Raw genomic sequence first — 21621 nt, 5'->3', positions numbered from 1 at the left:
AGAGGTGTGAGGTTCGAACTCCAGCAACCTGAGGCTGACAGCTTTGTGGAAGCAGCCACTTAAAGGCCTGAGCTAGGGCCAGGCCCCCTGTCCTTGCTTCTGTTCGTGTGATATGTTACATTTGTTGATTTGCAAACATTGAAGCATTATTGTATCCCTGGAATAAAACCTACTTGGTCATGATTTGTGATCCTTTTGATGATTTGTTGCATTCTGTTTGCCATTATCTTATTGAGGATTTTTGTATCTATGTTGATTAAGAGATTATTTTATAGTTTTCTTTCTTATTTGGGTCTTTGTCTGGTTTTGAGACCAGAGTGATACTGGTTTCCAGGAATGAGTTTGGAATTATTCTTTCTCTTTCAGTTTCATTAAAGAGTTTAGAGTATTGATGGTATAATATCCTTAAAGCTTCTTTAGAATTCAGCAGTCAATCCATTGGGTCTTGGGCTTTTCTTAGTTGGTAGGCTTTTAGTACTGTTTCAGCTTCAATGCTTATAACTGGACTGTTAAGAATTCTTACTTATCTTGGTTCAGTGTTGGTAATTCATATGTATCTAGAAACCTGTCCATTTCTTGAAAATTTCTAATATGTTAGAATACAGTTTTTTTTGGCTGACAAGATAGCTCAGTGGACTAAATGCCTGCTTAAGCAAATGTGGGGACCAGGGTTTGATCCCCTGCACCATGTGCCATGCTGACCCCACCCTCAGTTGCGCTGAGCCACCACAGAGTCCTTTTGTGGTGGTACACACCTATAATCCCAGTGCTGGGAAAGCTGAAAACAGGAAGCTCACTATGAGTCTGCATGTATAGTGAAATTCTGTCCAAATTCATTAAAAAAAAAAAAAGAAAGAAAAGAAATACAGTTGTTCATAGTAGTTACTAACCATCTTCTGGATTTGGTGGTGACTGTGATTTCACCTTTCTCATTCCTAGTTGCATTATTGTGAGTCTTTGCTTTGCCTCTTTTACTAAGTTTGGTTAAAAGTTTATCTATTGTTTATTCTTTCGAATAACCAGCTCTTTGATTTGTTGGTTCTTTATGTTTTTTGGCTCAATTTCATTAATTTTTCTTGTCTCAGTTTCATTAATTACTTCTCTGATCTTTATGATTTCCTTTGTTTTGTTTTTTGAGACAGTCTTGGCATGTAGTTTAGGCTGGCCTTGAGCTTACTATGTAGCCCAGGTTGGCCCCAAACTTGGGATGCTGTTCTTACTTCAGTTTCCCAGGTATTGGGATTATAGGCTCGTGCCACTATGCCAGGCAACTTATAACTTCCCTTCTTAAAGTAGGTTTGGGTTGGACTGTTGTTGCTCTTGTAATATCTGAAGGTTCATGAAGAGATTATTTATTTGAGCTTTCTCTGTTCTGTAATGTGAGCATTGACTGCAGTAACTTTCCCTCCCAGGACTGCTTGACTGTGTCCCATAGGTTCTGGTGTGTTGTACTGGCACTGGCATTTGATTTCAGAAAATGCTTAATTTTTCCCTTGAATTTCCTTTGTGATCCATTGAGTGTTTAATTAAGACTGTGTTACTGAGTTTTTAGGTATTTTAATATTTTCTGTGGATTCTTTTGTGATTGATTTCTAGTTTCAATACACAGTTGTCTGAAAAAAATATATCTGGTAATTCTGATTCTCTTGTATTTTTTTAAGCAAGCTCTGTGGACTAGTGTGTCGTCTATTTTGCCAAAGGTTCTGTATACTGCTGAGAAGAATAGAACACTGTTGATATGTATTAATTCCATTTGTTTTGGGGTGTAAGTTCAGGTCTGATATTTTCTTACTGATTTTTTTTTCATTGATATTTGACTTTGTGACAGTGGGGTATTGAGGTTACCCACTATGTGTTGGTGTTTATTTGATCTTTTATGTTCAGCAGTATTTGTTTTATAAAGTAAGGTGCTCCAATATTCAGTGCATATGTATGTATAATTATTATCTTTTCCTGTTAAGTTACTCCCTTAACTAATGTTAATCTTCTTTACTTCTTCTGATCAATTTTAGCTTTCAGTTTACTTTATCTGAGAATAACACTGCTTCTTTTCTGGGTCCTAGTGCCTCGAATGTCTTTTTTTTTTAACCTTCCTATCCTTGGCTTTTTAGTCTGTGCATTTCTTTTCAAATTAGATAATTTTTATGTGTGAGTGCAGGGTCTCAAAATTAGATGAATTTTTTGAATTGTTGAAATTTGGTTTTTGATTCAGTCCTCCAGTGTGTATCTTTTAATTGGGCAATTAAGGTCACTTGCATTGAGAATTATGACTGAAAACTATTGATTTTTCCTATCATTGTGGTCTTTATCTGTTGATAACTCCTTTACTGTTACTTTTTTTCCCTTTGTTATTAAGAGAAAAAAGCAATGATACAGAGTTTCTAAACAAGATAATAAATTAACAATGGTTAATATATTGATTTTTTTTAATTAGTTGCCTTAATGTGTTTACTCCAGCTAATTTTTTGGCTTTGTTGGCTTTATTACCACTATCTGATATTCTTGAGGTTTTTGTTTTTTAAGTGTTGGTTTGGTGTTCTTATATCTCTTAAGGTATTTCTTTTTAAATCTTTCACTTTTTTATGTATTTGGTGCAGGGTCTCACTAGGCAGCTCAGACTCGCCGTAATCTTCCTGTCTCAGCCTTCCCAGCGCTGGGACTATAAGGCCTGAGACAGCACGTCTAGTTTTGGTGGCCAGCACTGCATGCCTGGAGTTCCAGGGCCAGTGCCATGGATCAAACCTGGGTCCTTGCACTTGCCAGGCAGGCACTTATACCCCTGTGCTATCTCTCCATCCTCTTAACATATTCTTTGTTGTTGAATGGCCTTATTTTTTCCATCAGTTCTGAAAGACAGTTTTGAAAGGTAGTCTGGGTTGGAAGTTGTTTACTTTTAGGGTTTGAAAGACTCCAAGCTCTCCTGGCCTTTAAAGTTTGTGTTTATAAGTCTACTGTAGTGCTAATGGTTTATCTTTATCAGTAATTCTTTGTTTTTCTTTGATTCTATGGTTCTGTCCATGGTTTTGAGTAAGATGTGTAGTGGGGAGCTTCTTTTTTTCATCATAGTTGGTGTTCTGTAAGCCTTACTTACCCGTATTTTGAAGTCTTTCTTCATACTTGGAAATATTTTAATGATTTCTATAAGCAGATTTTTAAAATTCCATGTATGCTGTCTTCTAACTTTACTCTGATGCCAATTAACTTTAGCTTAGTCATCTTAGCATCATCTGCCATCTGTAGCCCAGCCTATGATTTTGTGTTGTGCTCTGTTCTGCTGAGGGCTGTCTCTCTGGCTTCAGACCTTTTGGTCTACGGTTTGAGTTTCCTTTCTATCTTTTTCTAACTCACAGTATTTTATGTAAAACTTGGCTTTCCTCTGTCTTTCCATTTTTCTTAACATTGCCTTTCTTTATTTGGCAACCATCCTTTAATTCTTTGTAATCACTAGTTTTCTGTCCATCTTGCTGCATTTTAAATTGAGGTTGCTTTCTCTTCGTAAGAGAGTCATAATTAAGCAGAGTTGTTCACCAAAAAATAAAGGTTTACTACTATATGATTTACTTGGTTTTTAAATTTTGTTTTCAGTTACATTGTAACCAAATACTGTAGCTAACCTTTTGTGGAGTGCTGGGAATGTCTCTCACTCACAAGCACTTACCTAGTATGCAGGAGGCCTTGGGTTGGATTCTAAGCAGAACAAAATAACAACTTCTTTTGGTTAAGATATTTCACATTTTTTCTTTTATAAACTCCTTGCAAGGCATATTTGTCTATTTACATATTCTTTTTTTAGGTGTTTAGAAATAACAGTTTGGAAACCATAGAACAGGATTAACAACTTAAGTTTTTACCTTTTCGTTAAGGAATATTTACAATAATGTTTAAAGAACCTAAGAAGTCATTATGAAAAATATGTTTTTGTGTAATCTTCATTTTACATAGATCACATTTATATGTAGAATTTTGTGACAATTTATTGTAAATTCATAGGAAATAAGATTTTTTTTGTGTGTGCTGGGACTCGAGCTCAGGACCTTATGCTTGCTAGGCATGCACTGTGTCACTGAACTATATTCTCAGCTTCTTGGAAATAGGGTTTTTTAAGGAGTATTATTTAGGGGGAAGATTTTTATTAGTAAAACTTTGGTCATCTAAAGGACTCATTGACCAGTAAAACATTTTAAGAGCCCGAAAATGTGCTACTATGGTCTAAATTTTCAGTGAAAGTTATCTGTGAGTTTTAATCTTAATTTAAATCCCTAAAATAAGTCTGTAAATCTTTAATATGGGAATATTATCATTGTACTACTGTGGCTAATGTCATAATTGGAACATTTTGCCCAATGCTACCAAAAGCCTTGGAGTGAAGTTAATGATGGAGCTAAGATGTTTGAGGTTAAGGATTTCAGTTAGGGGTGGGGATTTAGCTCAGTGGTAAAAGGCTTATCTAGCAAGTGGGAGGCCCTGGGTTCAGTGCTCAGCAGCAAAAAATTATTATAGAATTTCAGTAAGTTTATTTATGTACATTTTTGCATTTTTTGGAGTGTTTCCTGATACCTTACAATTAACATGAAGAGGTATCATTACAGGCAGGATTATTGATGCTAATATAAACCACAGTGAATAATTGAAGGCAAATATATGGCTTATAAACACACACAGTATAGTATATAAGTAAAATGCAGTAGGGAATCATGTAATTAATAATTTTAACCCCAGGAGCTCCAAGGGATGTCATTATTATAGTAAAATGTAATTATTTTATATAACCTTTCACTATCAGGTATGTTCAGGATATATACAGTTTTTCAGGATAAAGAACTATTAGCTTGTTTAGAAAGAGTCCCCTCAAGATGATTAATTTATCAAAAAAAGATCATTCATCTGGAAAAGTCATTTAGAATAGTTCATTGTAGATACACAAGTGAATTGTGTTGTTTTATTATAAATCCAGTATGTAGTAGGCTGGAGTGTCTCAGTCTTTAGACTAATTTTTTTAATTTTAAAAAATTGGGACAAGCTATGGCATACATTTTATCATTTAAAATGTACAGTTCAGTGGCTTTCACACATTTACATCTTTATACAGACATCATCACTGGCGGGTTTTGGAACATTTTCACTGTCCCAAATAAAAACTCTCCACTCACTAAACAATAATACTCTTACTCCTTTCTCCTCAGCCCTTAGTAATATATTCTATTTTCTGTCTCAGTGAATTTGATTGTTCTGTGTACCTCATATAATGAAGCCATGCAATCTTTGTCCTTTTGTATCTGGTTTATTTCTCTTGGCATAATATTTTCAAGATTTATTCATATTGTATCAGGTACCAGAAATTCCATTCTTTTTTAAGATTAAATATTAGTCCATTGTGTGTGTGCTAGTCAGCTTTCTGTTACTATATGAGTACCTGACAAAATCAACTTACACAGAGAAAAGATTAATTTTGGCCTGCAGTGTTGGTGGTTCCCATCTGGTACATGGTGGGAGTGGCGCCGTTATCCAGTGTTGGGAACCACAGGGCAACCCAGGCCTGCTTACAGTGACCCGAAGACCCTACACTGGGCCTCACCTTTTAAGTTTTCACCGCCTGCCGATAGTGCCACCCAAGCCTCTCTCACATGGATCTCTGGGGACGTCGGGATCAAGACTGTAGCGGTGTGCACGTAACACATTCTGTCTATTCATCTGCTAGAGCTGCTTCCACTTCCCTAGCATTTATTGGCTCTTGTAACTAATGCTGATGACTTTCTGCTTCATCACAGTAAAAATGAAAGTCATTTTGGTGGTTTTCAAAGCCCTGTAGGATTTGCCTGTTGCTGGTCCATCTTTCAACTCTGAGTTGTGTTCTTACTGGTATTCTTTCTTCTTGTTTTTGAAAAGGATAAGGTACCTTCCTGCATCAGTGTCTTGCAACCAGATTTTTGTGGGTGAAGATGGGGCTGGAATAGTTTTCCTCCAGATAAATTCATTTTGTTTTGGTCTCTTATTTACAAATGTGTCCATGTTGCCTACAACGGATCTTGGCACTGGATTCTATAAGTATTCACTGAATGAGATGATAGAAATCTAAGGCTCACCCATGTAGTTAAAAACTTCATCAAAAACAAGCCGCACAGATGGGCAACACATTGTTCTCTAATATCTTCTTTCCTGTTGTGCTGTATTGGTGTTTAATGTAAGCTAGTAATATAACCTAGATTTTCTGATTATTTTTTTCCTGAGGTAATTTGACACTTAAAAGACCATAAGCCTCGAATGTAACTGATAGGTTTTCAACAGTGTTGCAGCAAAGAAACAGGCAGAAGGAAAAAGGAGAAGGAGCTTTATTATAAAAGGAAAGGGGCTTCGTTATCTTAGAGGACACAGAGAGAATTTAGGAAGATAAAGAATTCTCTGGATTGGAACAAAGAGGGGGGTTGAGGCTTTTATGGCCTTTTGCTGAGGGTGGGGTGGAGGGGGAGGTTTAGATAGTTATGAGGAGCTGATTGGGGCCTTCCCTGAGGTGGTGGAAAAGGTACTGCACCCTGGGCTGAGGTGGAGAAGAAGGGGGGAGGTGTTGTCTGGGAAGATGAGCTGTTGTTTTAAGGGCTTCAGCCATATTGGATGACCATCATAATTATTCAGCAATTCATACTAGGGCCATAACCTATCAGTAACCACTCCTTACATTTTGTAATTTATGTTTTTGCAGAACAACTTATTGGCACCTGTATATATTTATGAACATATACTCGATCCAGCTTTTCTAACCTTTAAGACTTCATAGAAATAATTGTTCATTATTGTATAAATTTGTTTGCCAATACAGGTTCACTGCAGTCTTATTTCAAACAGCAAAACAAAATGCAGATGAGTAAAAGTTTTAACCAAAGAAGGATATTTTAAAAATTATGGTAGAGACTTCATTGGAGACTAGGAAAGTTCTCACAGAGGAGGGGAAGGCAGTGTTAAAGGGGTAGGTTTAATCAGACTGTTATGTGCAGATATCAAAATGCCACCATAAAACCATTATTTTGTGTAACATACCCTAATAGTTATGCTTCATTCATAATCTAAATATAGGGCCGGGGAGATGGCTCAGTGGAATAAGCGCTTCCCTGGCAAGTGCAAGGGCCTGAGCTCAACCCCCGGTTCCTGAGGGAAAAAAAAAAAAGTGAATAGAGGCATAATCTAAATATACTACTCTAAGGGAATATCTGCTATACTGTCTGGTAGCAAAGGCAAGTGTAGAACAGTCCGTATATGTTTCAGACTTTTAACAGAAGACTGTGGTCCATGCATCTTTATTATTTTTATGCATTCTTGAAGACTTTTTAGAGCTTTGGCTCTTTGTGTTCTGATTCAGATTAAGTTGAATAATATCAATCAATTATGTTTTTTAAGGGCCAGCCAAATAGCTCAGCGGACTAAAGCACCTGCTTAGGCAGAGTGCAGTGGCTGGGGCTTGATCCCCAGCATACCATGCCGGCCCCACCCCCGGGGTGCGCTGAGATGGTGACTGAGACCAGGCGTGGTGGTGTGCGCCTATAATCCCAGTGCTTGGGAGGCTAATAACAGGAGTATCATTTCGAGTCTAATCTATGCAGTCAGACCCTGGAGACCCTGTACTAAAAAGAAAACAATGATTTTTAAATTTAAAAAAGAGACTAAAAATTGAAAATAAACTCAGAGGTCCCTCACAATTTCTTTTACTGCTCTACCTGATGTCATATTTACAGACAAAATAGAAAACTTAGAATTAGGAAGGGGCTGTTTAGGTTTAGAAATGTTCATTGCATGATTTATTGAATTCATGGACTAATTTTCTTTCAGGTTAGATCTGGGGCCAATGTTCTAATTTGTGGTCCAAATGGCTGTGGGAAGAGTTCTCTTTTCCGTGTTCTTGGTGAAGTATGTATAAATAGGTTTCCAAATTTTGTGTTCTTATTTTTCACTGTTGTTTACTTCCTTGTGAATCTCACAATTCTTCCCTCCTTTTCTTTTCAGTTATGGCCTTTGTTTGGGGGACGTTTAACTAAACCTGAAAGAGGGAAGTTATTTTATGTTCCCCAGGTAAGACTTTGTTGGAGTGTTTTGTAATTTCTGAAGATCTCTTTTTTTAAAACTTTTAATGACTTTTGCTGTGTTACTCTCAGAGACCTTATATGACCCTTGGAACACTTCGAGACCAAGTAATATATCCAGATGGAAAAGAAGATCAGAAAAAGAAGGGGATATCTGACCTCGTAAGGGAATGTTCACTTCCTTAGATGTACTAAAAATGCTCCATTTCAAATTCTTTATCTGAATCAGTTAAATATTTTAAATGCCGGGTAGTTTATCCTAACCCGTTAAGCCTTCTCAAAACATTAATTATAACTTTCCATGTTGAGATAAGGTGATAGCCATTTGGCTTAAATATTACTTATTGAGTGTTTAACTTTCTTTATACTACTGTTTTGTTTTCGTATCACTCTCATCTTTTGATTATTGACAATAGTTATTCTCTTTAAGCTACTAGACATACTTTTCAAAAATTAATATAGACAGGGCTACTTTTGTGCCACATTATTTTCTGCAAAATAGCTCTTTAAGTGGTATTTGCAATGAAAGTATAAAAGTTAAAGTTTAAAAAATAAAGCAAGATAGGGATATTGGCTCATAATAAGTTTGATTTTGTTTTTGTTTCCTGAAAGGTACTGAAAGAGTACTTGGACAACGTGCAGCTGGGCCACATCCTTGAACGAGAAGGAGGCTGGGACAGTGTGCAGGACTGGATGGATGTACTCAGTGGAGGAGAAAAGCAGAGAATGGCGGTAAGTAAATTCTAAAGCCTTCTCTGAAATGCAGCTGCTTAAAGTCACTCATAGAGTCCAGCATTTTGGTTAATCAAAACACAGAGATTCATCCTTTATGTTCCTTTATGTTACAGTATGGATTAGTTTGGTAATAAAAGTTCTTAGCAGTGTTTAACTTACATGTAAATTGGAATTCTGAAAAATTAATTCATAATACCACCATACTTGTGAAAGGAAATCCTTCAAATCAAGATATACACTTTCAATCCATTTTTATAAAGGTTGGAGGAAGCCAGTGCGTTGGCTCTGGGGTATACGGTAACCCTGGTTGTATTATAAGCCTTGCTCAGTTGCTTTTTTCGGCAAACATCTTTTGTCTCTTTCAAGCTGTTCTTACTAAAGTAACTGAAGGTAGTATTGGGGAAGGTAGATAAAGAGTGTATGTGTTCATTTGCCTGTTCTTTCAGGGTATTTTTGTGGGGGACTGAAAATTGTCAAAGTAAAAGATGGGGAAAAAGAAGACACAATATTTAGGAAAAACATAAGCACATAAAAAAAAATCTGTAAGAGTGAAATTGGTTTAAAATAAGTCAACCTAGGGCCGGCCAAATAGCTCTGCGGATTAAAGAGCCTGCTTAGGCAGATGCAGGGGCTGGGAGTTTGATCCCTGGGCCTGCTGTCCCGGCCGTGCCCACAGGGCGCTGAGAGGATGAGATGATTGAGACTGGGCTTGGCAGCATGCACCTGTAATCCCAGCACTTGGGAGGCTATAAACAGGAGACTCACTATGAGTCCTATCTATGCAGTGAGGCCCCATAGACCCGGTCCTAAATACAAAATAATAATAATAATAGTAATAATTATAATTATAAAACAAGTCTACCAGAGGAACTTTTGGGAAGAAGAGTCAGGATTTAAATGAAGGACATGAAAGGGAAAGAGTAACTTCAATATAGGGAGGTCCAGTCAACAGTGTCAGCAGAAATGTAGGGAAATAAAATTAACTGCAACAGTGATAACCTTAATTATACAAAATAATGGTTTTATGGTGGCATTTTGATACCTGCACATAACACAGACTAGGATCTTCTTAGTTTGAATCATGAAAAATGATATATGATAGAAAGGTTGACAGTTCTACAAAAATACTAATGAATATTAGACCCTGACACCAGAGATACTACTACTTTTAACATTTTAGTGCTTTAATTTTTTTCAATAATTATTTGTTTTCCCTTCAGTTGATAATTATTCTCCTTCTTTCCTGTTACTGAGCTTTCTAAAATATTCTCCTTTCCTTGTTCCCTTCTGACTATGCCTCTTTTTCTGTCCAGGATAGAGGCACACTTCCCATCCTGGCATTTAGTAGATATGCAGAGATGTTCTGAAGGGTGACAGATAGATCCTGTCCCTTTTCCTGCCTTTTATTTCTTTACATTACCTAAACCTTAACCAAAGAGTATCTATTTGCCTTGGCATTTTTCTTTTGAGGCTTCTGAACACAGCTGAAAAGAATGATAGCCCCACACATGCCGCCACACACTCACGCTTTCAGACTTGGGAGGGCTTAGGGATTGGCTTGGCTTACTTCAGTCATCTTACTTTATTTTTATCTCATTGAAAACTACCAACTTCTACCCTGCTACTTACTCTACCACTCTGAGCAGAATAACTCATTTGGTATTTATTAACTTACTTATGCATTTGGTATAGAGTCTCGCTGTGTAGCTCTGACATAGTGATCCTCCTGTTTCAGCATCTGTAGCACTGGGATTACAGGCATGCACCACCACACCCAGTTTGTGTGCCAGGCACTGTGTGCCCAGGATTCTGGGGATCTAACTGGGGTCCTTGCATTTGCTAGGCATGCACTTAGTAGACTGCTGAGCTATCTCTGTGGCCCTCACTTGATACTTAAAGAAGAAAAGGTGTTATTTCAGTTATATAATAGCTAATTTTTTATTACTTGATACACAGTAGGCAATTTGCCAAGCATATTGCGCAGGTTGTCTTGTTTAATCTTTATTGTAGTCCTATGAGATAAGAACTGTGAATGCTCACTGTGTAGAGGAAATTGAATGGCTAAGTAGCCCACCAAGAGTGAAGGATGTCAGCTTATTGCGTGTAGGCACAGTATGATTCCAGTGTTCGTCTACTTCCTCCTTTTACAGGCTTCTAGTAATAGCTGACAACATAGTAATAAGAGAGACATGCTGAGAGCATTTCCACATAAGGTGCATGAAGAGTGCAGTGAGCAGCACAGAGAAGGGGCGTGACCGTGCCTTTGAGCGCACTTGCCTTGGACTGTCCATCCTGCGCTGCTTCCGCCGCGGTGGAGGACCTGGTGTCCTTCTTGGGAAGGGCTTCTCCGTCGGTTTTCATGGATTCTTTGTCTTCCAACTTTATCACATCCCTTCCCTTCAGTTTTGTGCCTTCCTTTAGCTTCCATCTGAATCTAACTTTTTTAGCCCTTCTGTTTCAAAAAGACATTTTCAGGTGACTTGATATAAAAAGCAAACTCTTAACATCTCCTGTGACCTGTACCTTTTTGTTTTCTGCAGAGTTGAATTTGATAGTATATATTTGCTGCTTCCCCTCCCTTACCTCAGACAAATAACATTTGAACCCCAAGAAAGCTGTTTAGTTGTTCATTTATCAGATAGCCAAATGTTACCCATATATAAGTAGCGATAAAATCATGGTCTCTACCTTTGTGAGTCTTACAGCCTTGTGACTAGAAAACTGCAGACACACACCTCACCATATATGCAGGACTACACTGACATAAGGGACCCAGGCAGATAGGAACGCATGGATCAGGGATGCCAGTCTGAGATGACATTTAGTAGAAATTGGAAATATGTAAGACGCAAAGGCATGCATTTGGGACATATGGAAAGAATGATGTAGTTCTTGAAGAATTGTAAGCCACCGTGAAGTTCCCTAATTGACATTTCTGACAGAATCTGTGTAGAAGAGCAAAGATTATGTACAAGACTAAAATTTATGGTTATCCAGGCTTGAGATGAGTGTGCCCTGGGCTAAGGGCATGGTTATAGACATGAGAAAAAGTGGGTAGACTTTAAACTTTTGCTTACTTGAGTGGACTAAAAGAGGGTGTCTCAGTTACTCTTCTTTCATTGCTGGACAAATACCTGACACCCAAAATGAAGGAAGGAAAGGTTTCTGTAGCTCACAGTTAGTGGAGGTTTCAGTTCATACTCAGCTGACTCCAAGGGAGAGTGGCACATGGCATAGAGCAGCCGTCCATGGCAGCAGCAAAGAGTGAACGAGCAAAGGGAGAAGCAGCAGCTCAGCTTCTAGAGTTTTTTTTGTTTTTTTTTTTTTTTTTTTTTTGTGGAACCAGGGATTGAACTTGGGCCCTCGCGCTTGCCAAGGAAGCACTTATTCCACTGAGCCATCTCCCTGGCCCCGCAGCTCAGCTTCTAGGAAGCCTCTCTCCCCTCTGTACTTTGCAATGCAGGTTACCTGCCCCAGGGTGGGTGCAGCACTCACACTCACAATAATCAGTTACAAACTCCAGAAGCCACCCCATAACTACATGAGGCTTTGGGGGGACAACTAGACACAAACCATAACAGGGGGCAGCATTAAGTAAGAGGAAGAGAAGCAAGGACCAAGGAGTACTCCCACTAGCTTGAGTGATTAACACTTTGGTAGTGCCAGTTTCTAAAATGGTGATTAGGGGAGGAATGGATTTTAGAGAGAAAATCTAGAACATGCCTCTGAGTTTTAAGCTTTTAAAGCCTGAAAACCGTATGAGATATCCAAATAGAAAAGTCAAATGGGAATTTATATATATATATGTCAATCTGGAAAATGAAAGAAGTATGAATAAGAGATAAATATTGGGAACTTTTAGAATGTAAATAATCTTTGAGATCATCCATCAGTCATAAAGTACAGGCCAAAGAGAAGGGGAACTGTCAGGTAACTCTAAGGACCTCCCACATTAATGGTTAAGTAGAAGAGAAAGTCTTAGAAAGAAACTGAGAAAAAGCAGCCTCGGAAGTACAAGGTCTCTCAGCAGTTTGGCGGTCCCCTTCTGAAGAAGGAAGGAGTGTTTTCTGAGTAGAACACTGCAGAGAGGAGATGGTAGGTGGGTGGGAACACATTGCTGGCGTTGCAGCCTGGGGACAGCCGGGCACAGTGAGAAGCTGGGATAAGGAGAGTCAGTGCATGTGCTTTCCAGAGAGTAAAATACATATGGAAAGTAAATATGTGGCATTCCTGATAATCAAAGAAAAGTGAACGCTCAAACTTCTGATGTTAAACTTTATGAAATGAACATGTCCAACATTAACAAGAGAATAGTAATTGCACTAAAAAATTAATACAAATGAAAGTGGTATCATTACTTAAGCAACAAAATATTTAGAAATAAAGACCTATAGCCATCATCTGAATTCTAAGATTGGATTAAAATACATACCCTCTAATCTTGTTTGCTTAGTGAAGTTTAACACTATTTTAAAACAACTTCATCTCACATCCCTTTTGTTTTAATCTGAGCTGTAAGTATTTTCCACATATTGTATTTTCCCCTTTGTTTGGGAGGACAAGAAAAACAGGTTTGTATTATTTCTATTTCTGGGGAGTAGAGTTTTTTTTCTTTTAAAATTAATTTTTGTTCTTTCAACTTTTAGTTTTTATTAATACATGTTTGCAGTACGTAATAATTACATTCATGATTTTTATCTTTTTTCATTGGTAATTAGTCCCTGTACATGACACGTTTCAATTCTTTTCCCCTTCCTGCCACCTTCCTTTTATTTTGTCAGCATCAGATTCAGTTGTTTATCCTGTGAGTCATTATACAGTTAATTATCATGTATGAGTCAAGGTAAATTGACTTTTGGGTATGATGTCCATATTGGATAAGATCCAACATGATGTCCGTGTTGGATAACAATCTTTTTCTCTTTTTTTTCCTACTATCTCTCTTTTATTTCATACTTCATTTATATTTTGAGATTTTCATATAAGACAAACCATATGCTGTTTAAGCTTGTGCATCTTATTTATTTCACTTAATATTATGGTCTAGTTTCTGTAGTTCGGCTTTACAAGACTGCAAAATATAGATTTCAATATGGTGAGTTTATCTTATTTATTTTAGGTCTGTTTGTATTTATAGAAAGTATTTCTTTTTATGTTTCAGATGGCAAGATTATTTTATCACAAGCCCCAGTTTGCCATTTTGGATGAATGCACAAGCGCAGTCAGTGTGGACGTAGAAGGCTACATTTACAGCCACTGTCGCAAGGTGAGAGTGGCAGGTTCTCAGAGGGGTGTGTCCTTCTTGCCGTTCACCCTGTGTTCAAACAGGTTTCTATCTCGAGAGAAGATTCCAAGTTATTAAGTTAGAAAGTTAATGCCAGAAGATAAGTTCTTGTTTTAATAAAGATTTTAAACTGGCAATTAATAGATAGAAGTAAAAGAAAATGAATTGCTAGTGCATTCTGTGCCTCATCCTCCTCGGCCATTTCATAGATGTGAAACAAATATTTCAATTTATTTACCATTTAATTCATTAGTTAGAGTTCATAAACTTTTTTCCCCATTATCTAATCATTTTTTGTCTTTTTAGTCAGGAAAATTCAATAGTAATCGTTTGGCATTTAAAGTTTATCCATTATAAGACTGTGCGTGGTGGCGTGCACCTGTAATCCCAGCACTTGGGAGGCTGAAAACAAGAGGATCACTATGAGTGTGATCTGTGTAGTGAGATGCTGTAGATCCTGCACTACATACATTTTTAAAAACCCTATCCATTGTATTCTTTGGCCTGGGAAGTATTTTATCAAACTTCTTTCAGTAGACAAGTGTGCTGCTGCCTCCATTGACATTCTCATAGACGTTCACTGATCTCAGTTGCTTTTATGTATTATTTATTTTTTTAGTTAAGAGATTGTCACTGCAGTCTATATATACTCTTGTTAAATTCTGAGAACAAGAAATATCCTAGTCATTTAGGTAGAGGAATGTTTTAATATTTTACACTTTTGGGGGAAGTTTGCAGTAAATATGAAAGGTCATGGTTCATATGTGTGTATGTTGCATAATGTACGTATGAAATGAGTTCCTAACTCGGAATGTGGTGGCCGACCTGCCACACCAGCATGACTCCAGAAGCTTGTAAGAGATGCTCAGGCTCTGGGCCCTGCTAAGTTAGAGACTGCACGAACAAATTCCCAGGCAATATTAAATGCACATAAGAGTGAAAAGCCCTGGTAAAAGAATGAAAGAATTCATTTGGTTCATTCTTTTTTTGATTTGTTCATTTTGGTTTTAAATTGTATAGGCATTAGAGATATTTATAGAAGTCCCTTATGTATAAAATCATGGAGTCTGTATTTAATCAGTTTAGAAGCTTTTCATCAGTAATTTTGACGTGTGATTTCCTTGTATAAAGTGTGATCAGAAAATATGAATGTTTAAAAATGAAATTTATTAAAGTAGAGGACATATTGCAAGTAACCTTCCACAAAATACTTCCCATCACTTTAAACACAATTATCCCATCAATCTTGCTGCTCTCAGAAACAGTTCAAAAGTTATCTTTCATAACTGTTCTTTCAAAGCTACATCACTGTTCTGAATCATCACAATGTTTATAGCAATTTTTGTCAAATAAAAACATTACAATGTATTCTAACCCATGTAAGCCTGTGAATCTGGCACTGTGCAAATTCCGGCTATTTCCCAAGGTTGAAATGACCATACAAGATAAGCATTTTGAAATCCATTCCAGATATTGAGGCACAACTAAAGACATGAAAGAGGACTTACAGAACTTCAGAAGTGGTGAGAACAGTGGGTCGAGTGTGTTCAAAGTGAGAGCGAGGTCTGGCCAAATAGCTCAGAGGATTAAAGCGCCTGCAAGGGCCTGGGGTTCGCTTTCCAGGCCTACTGGGCCGGCCCCACCCCTGGTATGCACTGAGACAGCAATTGAGACTGGACATGGTGGGGCAGACCTGTAATCTTAGCTCTTGGGAGGCTGTAAGCAGGCAGATCACTACGACTCCAATCTAGTAGTGAGACCCTGAACACCCTGTAGCCCTCCCTAAAATACCAAAAAAAAAAAAAAAATGAGGGTGAGTATTTTGATGGGGATTAATGACAGTGTATTTTTTACTATAATACATTTGTAGGCATTCACCTTACTTTTGATCACATTGTAGATGTTTAGGCTGTACATAAAATTCTATAGTCTATAAACACAGATTTCATTTAAAGGAAGAAAATGTAATATGGACCCCAGTGACCACTTAAATTACAATACTCTAGTAGCACTTAAATATAAAGGAACAGAAACTTAGCGCTCTTATATATGTATAAAACCAGTGTACATTTATAAATTTACATTTACAAACAAAATTTAAAACACAATTTAGGGATTAGGAATCTAGCAGAGTGGTAGAGCACTGACCCAGCATGTTCAAGGCCCTGGATACAATCCTTAGTATTGCAAAAAATACAAATTCTCTTTATAATCCAGGCATGATGGCACAGGCATATAATCAACATTCTGCAAGACTGAAGCAGAAGGATCACAAATTTGAGCCCAGCCTGGGCAATGTAACAGTTTAGTGAGACTGTGTCTCAAAATAAAAATACATAAATGAAAGGGGTTAGGGATATAGCTCCGTCTGAAAGGCTTGGGTTATACCCCCATCCCACAATTTAGAATATGTAGCATTGAAGAGACCTATATGATGCCCTATTGCTTAAACTAAGCCACTGGCATGGGATTTAAATATGGAAAGATAAAATCTGAGGCTCAGATCTTACAGTTTACTTTTGTATTTTGACTTAAGTAATTCTAAAGTGAAGAATGTCTCCATTAATATTAGAGATCTAATTCACTTATTATAGAAGCATGAGCTGAAAAGTAGTGAGCCTTCAAAAATCAGATAATCGTTGTACAGTTGAAATGTGCATTTTATTAATGCTAGTAATATCTTACTGTGCAGCTCCTAACCGGTTTTCACAAGGAAACCAAACTTACAACACATTTTAAGTTTTAAGTGATACCACTTTGTGCCAGCGGAAGTACAGGCACGGGCACAGATCTGGGTACTGAAATCTCATGGTGCTTAGGCTAATTTTTTAGAATTATCAAAATAAAAATAAAGTTCAGAAATCATGATAGAAATCTGCTGGAAACTGTAAGCATGCATTTGATGGTCTTGAGAAACAGCGATGTGGAGTGGGGTCTTGCACAGTCAGCTCTGCTGGCGTTTTGGCTGGGGAGCCCTTAGGTACGTGGCGGGGGGTGTCCCGCCCAATGCAGTCTGCTTGGCAGCATCTCCAGCCTCTACATTTTGATGGCAGTTGTGCTCTCAGGTTGGGACAGTGAGCCAAGTGCACTCTGAGGGACAACGTCATCTGTTAGCTGACAGCCACTGATTCAGAGCAGCTGCAGCTGTATCTATTTTCCTGAAACGTTAAAATGCGGAACTAAAAATCGTAATTTGTAATCTGAAACCTAGAAAGCCCCTAAAACTGAAAGATTTTTCATAATTTTGTAACAATCTTGTTGGATAATAAGACCTGACCTAACAAAAGATACTGAAACTCTGTATTTGTCTGACTTAATGTTAGAGTTCGTTTATGTTGCTGCAGAAACATTCTTGGTTTAATTTCAGGATTTTGCTACTGAACCTTCAGATGCTAAATAAACTTTTCCAAGATCTAAATTCTGGAACACGTTTGAAAACAAGACTTTCCAGTAGGATATTATGGCCTATTTGAGAAGCGATTTGACCATAGACAGAGTAATAGTGATTTCCTGATTTTGTCCTTTTGTTATTTTTATTGTACTTGGTTTATCTTTTCATGTATTTTTACCATAAGTGGGAAATATTTTCTGTTTTCTCCAAAACAATATACTCCATAGTAGTTCCTATTAGTTTTTATTATGTGGTCAGTGGCCCATACTTTCCACTATCAGAAACATTTGTCACCAGTGGTAATTATTGTTTCACTTTGACAGGAGCGCCCAAAGACAGCTATTGTATCAGCTTAATGCACATATGCAATTTTAGTTTTGACCGATTCTTGATTTAAGCCTAAACTTTTTGCCTTGCGATAGGTCGGCATCACCCTCTTCACTGTGTCACATAGAAAATCTCTTTGGAAACACCATGAGGTTTGTACTTCTTATGTGTGTGTCTGGTAAAAGTTTGTTTTATTAAATGTATGAATTCAAGTGAATATGATTTAGATTTCATGGTAAATAGTCTCTTGTATACCTTAAGGAGAAAAGATGAAATTAATCTTTAAAAAATACAGTAGAACTTTCTTAAACATTATTGTATTTGTCAGTGTTGACTGCTACAATTCATTTGTCAGTGTTGACTGCTACAATTCATGTAAATAGTCTGTAGTTATACATCAGACATGTTGGAGAACCAGTTAGTGGTTCTATAATTTTATAAATGACCATTGTGTAATTGATAAGATTAGCCTTATACTGTCATAGATATAACTTCAGTAAACTTTTCTTTGTATTAACAGAGGGAATAAAGTCCAGAGGAGAATGTCAAAGTTTAGGAGCCTTTAGTAGCAGTCAGCGCAACAAAGGGAAGATTTTGCTGTAGTACAGTGTAAGTGAGGGCTCCTTAGGTAGCCACGTAGTACAGAGACAGTGTAGAGCCAGGTGAACAGAGGGTTTAGTTCTTTTGGGGTCTAGCTGTGCCATTTTCAGTATGGCAGTTATTTTTCCCTCATGTAAAATGCTTAAAATCTGAAAGAAAATTCAGTTTAATCCACTTTACCCCTTCTGCCCTGTCCCCCTTTCCTTCCCCCGCTTCCTTCGTCTTCTGTCCTTTCTTGACTTCCTTCCTAAGTAACACAGAAATTTTACGTAAAAGAGAAGGTTTGAAGAACATTAGAACAAATAGTGAAGGCATCTTGTCCTGTAGCATACATGCCTGATTGTCTTTTTTAATGGGGACAGGGACTAGCGTTGAATGTCACAAGGGATGCAGATTACTGTCTTTACCATCAAGAGCCCTATGATTTAGATAATAATGTACAAGTGATAGGCTTCTTTTATAATACAGTTATTGATCCTTGTTTTTCTGTTTCATGGATTATCCTGATGATCAGAGGAAGTGTGTCTATATGAAATACTTCATAAAGCCATGGCTTTTAAAGATAGCTTTTATTATTTTATGGCATTTTATAATTTGTTCATTCATTAATTAAATGAGAAATTGGTAACTAGAAATCAGAGAAGTTTAAAATATCCAAGTCTTTATGTTTTTGGACATTCACAAACATTACAGTTACAGGACAGCGAAAGGCCTTAGCTTTCACATTTACTCTTTTAAAGGCATAAACACACAACAAGATAAACAACAAGCTAATGATGTGAGGGGGCAAAGACCTGGAATATTAAGGGCCAGAATAGCCAAGGAATAGTAATATGGAAAAACATAAGTCTTATGTCAGTAAAGTCACTATATAAAAACAAGGCTTTATGACTACTATCCTAACTGTCTTCAGAGTACGTTATATAAGTACATTATATACCATAGTTCTTTTTCTTATTTTAGTGAAAAAAAAAGCACCTTTAAATTAGAGTGTCTTAACTGACATAGGAAGGGACTGGGGAAATAGCTCAGTGGAATAAGTGCTTGCCTGGCAAGCGCAATGTCCTGAGTTCAATCCCTGGTACCACAAAAAACAAAAAAACAACAACAAAAAAACCCCAAACTGATCTAGTCTGGCATATTGAACTTCCCAAGATTTGGCACAAGTCCATCTACCTGTAACTGAGGTGGTTGGTCCTCAGCTTAACAGAAGCATTCTGATTTGTGGGATGCATATGGATTTGGTTTCTAAAAAGAATGAGAAGCCTGTATATCATTCTTGTAAAGGGAAATACTAAGATAATGCTTAATGGGTTTTTTTCTCCTTCTTTCCCGTAGTACTACCTGCACATGGATGGCAGAGGCAATTATGAATTCAAACAGATCACAGAAGATACAGTTGAGTTTGGCTCTTAGAGAAGTCCAGAGAACTGTACCTACTTCAGTGAAATAAAATAATAGCGGAAAACATTTAGAAATATGAAATACATTGTAAAAAAATGAACTTTTTTTAAAAAAACAAATTAACTAAATAATTGAGAACATGTTAAAACATTTACTATTATATAGGATATTGCTAATTGTGTATATGTTGGTTTAATTATTAATATGTACTAAGAATGTCCTTATTCTTGTGGTTAAAAACCTGCCTAAATTAAATTGGGCTTAAATCAGTGTAACCTGATTCATCCTGGGATGTAAACCATTTGAAGTCAGCTAATTTGACTTCTGTGGCTCTTATCTTTTCCTTCAATGAAGAACCCTATTTAAAACTGGGGTTATTACTTGTCCTGTTCTAACAAAACAGTCTTGAGTTTCATTTTCTTGTGTCCCATGGTAGTGGGAACCAAACAAATCATAATCTAGTATTTAGACTGTATAACATCTTTGCTTAATAGCATTTATTACGCAGTGGCCTGTTTCTTTAGCTGCTGCAGTTTTACTCATTCCTTATATATGCCTTGGGGTGCATTTGACTCCAAGAAAGTCATTTGGATTTCCTTAGCTGAATAATAAATGTACTCCTCAGTCAGCAGGGTTGAGTTGTTTTGATGATTCTCTGTGGTGATGTAATGAAAGTATAAGTGCAGTCTTGCTTAGAAGGGATGGTCACTTCATGTCGTGCCTAGGCTTCCCCGGGTCTGGGATACTACAACATAAAGTCAAAGTCTTATGAGAGTTTTAGATTTTGTGAAAGAACTGGGCAGAGTTCTGTCTCAGAACCTCCTCCATTAGAAATGTGTGGGTGGTATGGTTTAAATTCCAGACAAGCCATAGGAACGTGCTACAGGAAGCCTTGCACGGGGTATGCAGTGTTACTGCCGTCTTTGATTGTGATTATGTTTTTAAAAATGTTAAAAAGTATTAGGCACATGGGTAGATTATGTTGCCAAGGCACTGATTTATCTCCGTGAATCTTGAATAACTTTTTTATATTTGGGTTATCATGTTGAACCAATCTAAAAAAAAAAATCGATTTCAGCTTACCAAACCACCACCAGTGACAGCATGTTTTTTTTGTACAAGAAGAATTGAATCAGAATATAATCAATAAGTTAGATAGGAAATCAGTTTTATTAAGCTGAGATCCAGAAAGGGGCATTTTATATTCTTATTTCTGCATAACTAGTTTTGTTTTTGCAGAATTAACTAAGAATCACTGGCTACCGAAGTAAAGGCATTGTACTGATTCCATAATACATAACATTCAATTTTTATTACTTCTCTCTGGCAAAATTGTATACTTATTTTCTGTTCAGATTAAACAAAATCAGATACTCTATATAAACTTGGCTTGTTTTTTTTTAATTCTGATATCTACATAATAAGTTATTTATACATAGTTCATATAATCTTGACTTGAAAAATATAAAAATTCACATACAGAAATGTTTACCACCTAGTGTCTCTAAAAAGACTTTATGAAATGTAGCTTTTAAGTGAATGAATTTCTCTTTTAGGAAAGCGCAGGCTGGGTATGATGGTATACACCTGTACTCCCAGCACTTGTAAGGCTGAGGCAGGAGGATTGCTGCAAGTTAAAGGCCAGCCCGGGCTGCAAAGTCAGTTCAAGGCCACCCTGAACTGCATAGCAGGATCTTGACTGGAAAAAAAAAAAAAAGAAAGAAAGCTTACTAAAATCTTCATTGGACATCACAAGTACTCACCACATAATCAGAAAACCTTAAAAGATTTTATTATTGGGGAGATAGCTC

At 37.0% G+C, this 21621-nt stretch overlaps 1 protein-coding gene across 1 annotated transcript in view; it reads left to right on the top strand.

Annotated features, from left to right (window-relative positions):
- The window catches only part of Abcd3 (ATP binding cassette subfamily D member 3), an 83462-nt gene extending 62274 nt beyond the window's left edge, over positions 1–21188 (top strand). Inside the window, exons 17-23 of the mRNA XM_004635709.2 lie at positions 7819–7896; positions 7993–8058; positions 8142–8231; positions 8682–8801; positions 13966–14070; positions 17902–17958; positions 19745–21188. Coding sequence (XP_004635766.1) covers positions 7819–7896; positions 7993–8058; positions 8142–8231; positions 8682–8801; positions 13966–14070; positions 17902–17958; positions 19745–19822 — 594 coding nt within the window. The 3' untranslated portion in view covers positions 19823–21188. The remainder of the gene's footprint in view (positions 1–7818; positions 7897–7992; positions 8059–8141; positions 8232–8681; positions 8802–13965; positions 14071–17901; positions 17959–19744) is intronic.
- Positions 21189–21621: the final 433 nt, after the last annotated feature.

The sequence above is a fragment of the Octodon degus genome, unplaced genomic scaffold (genome assembly GCF_000260255.1).
Source record: "Octodon degus isolate 3935 unplaced genomic scaffold, OctDeg1.0 scaffold00074, whole genome shotgun sequence".
NCBI classification, from domain to species: Eukaryota; Metazoa; Chordata; class Mammalia; order Rodentia; family Octodontidae; genus Octodon; species Octodon degus.
Note: the sequence above shows the minus strand (reverse complement) of the source record. Positions and strands in the feature narration are given on the sequence as shown.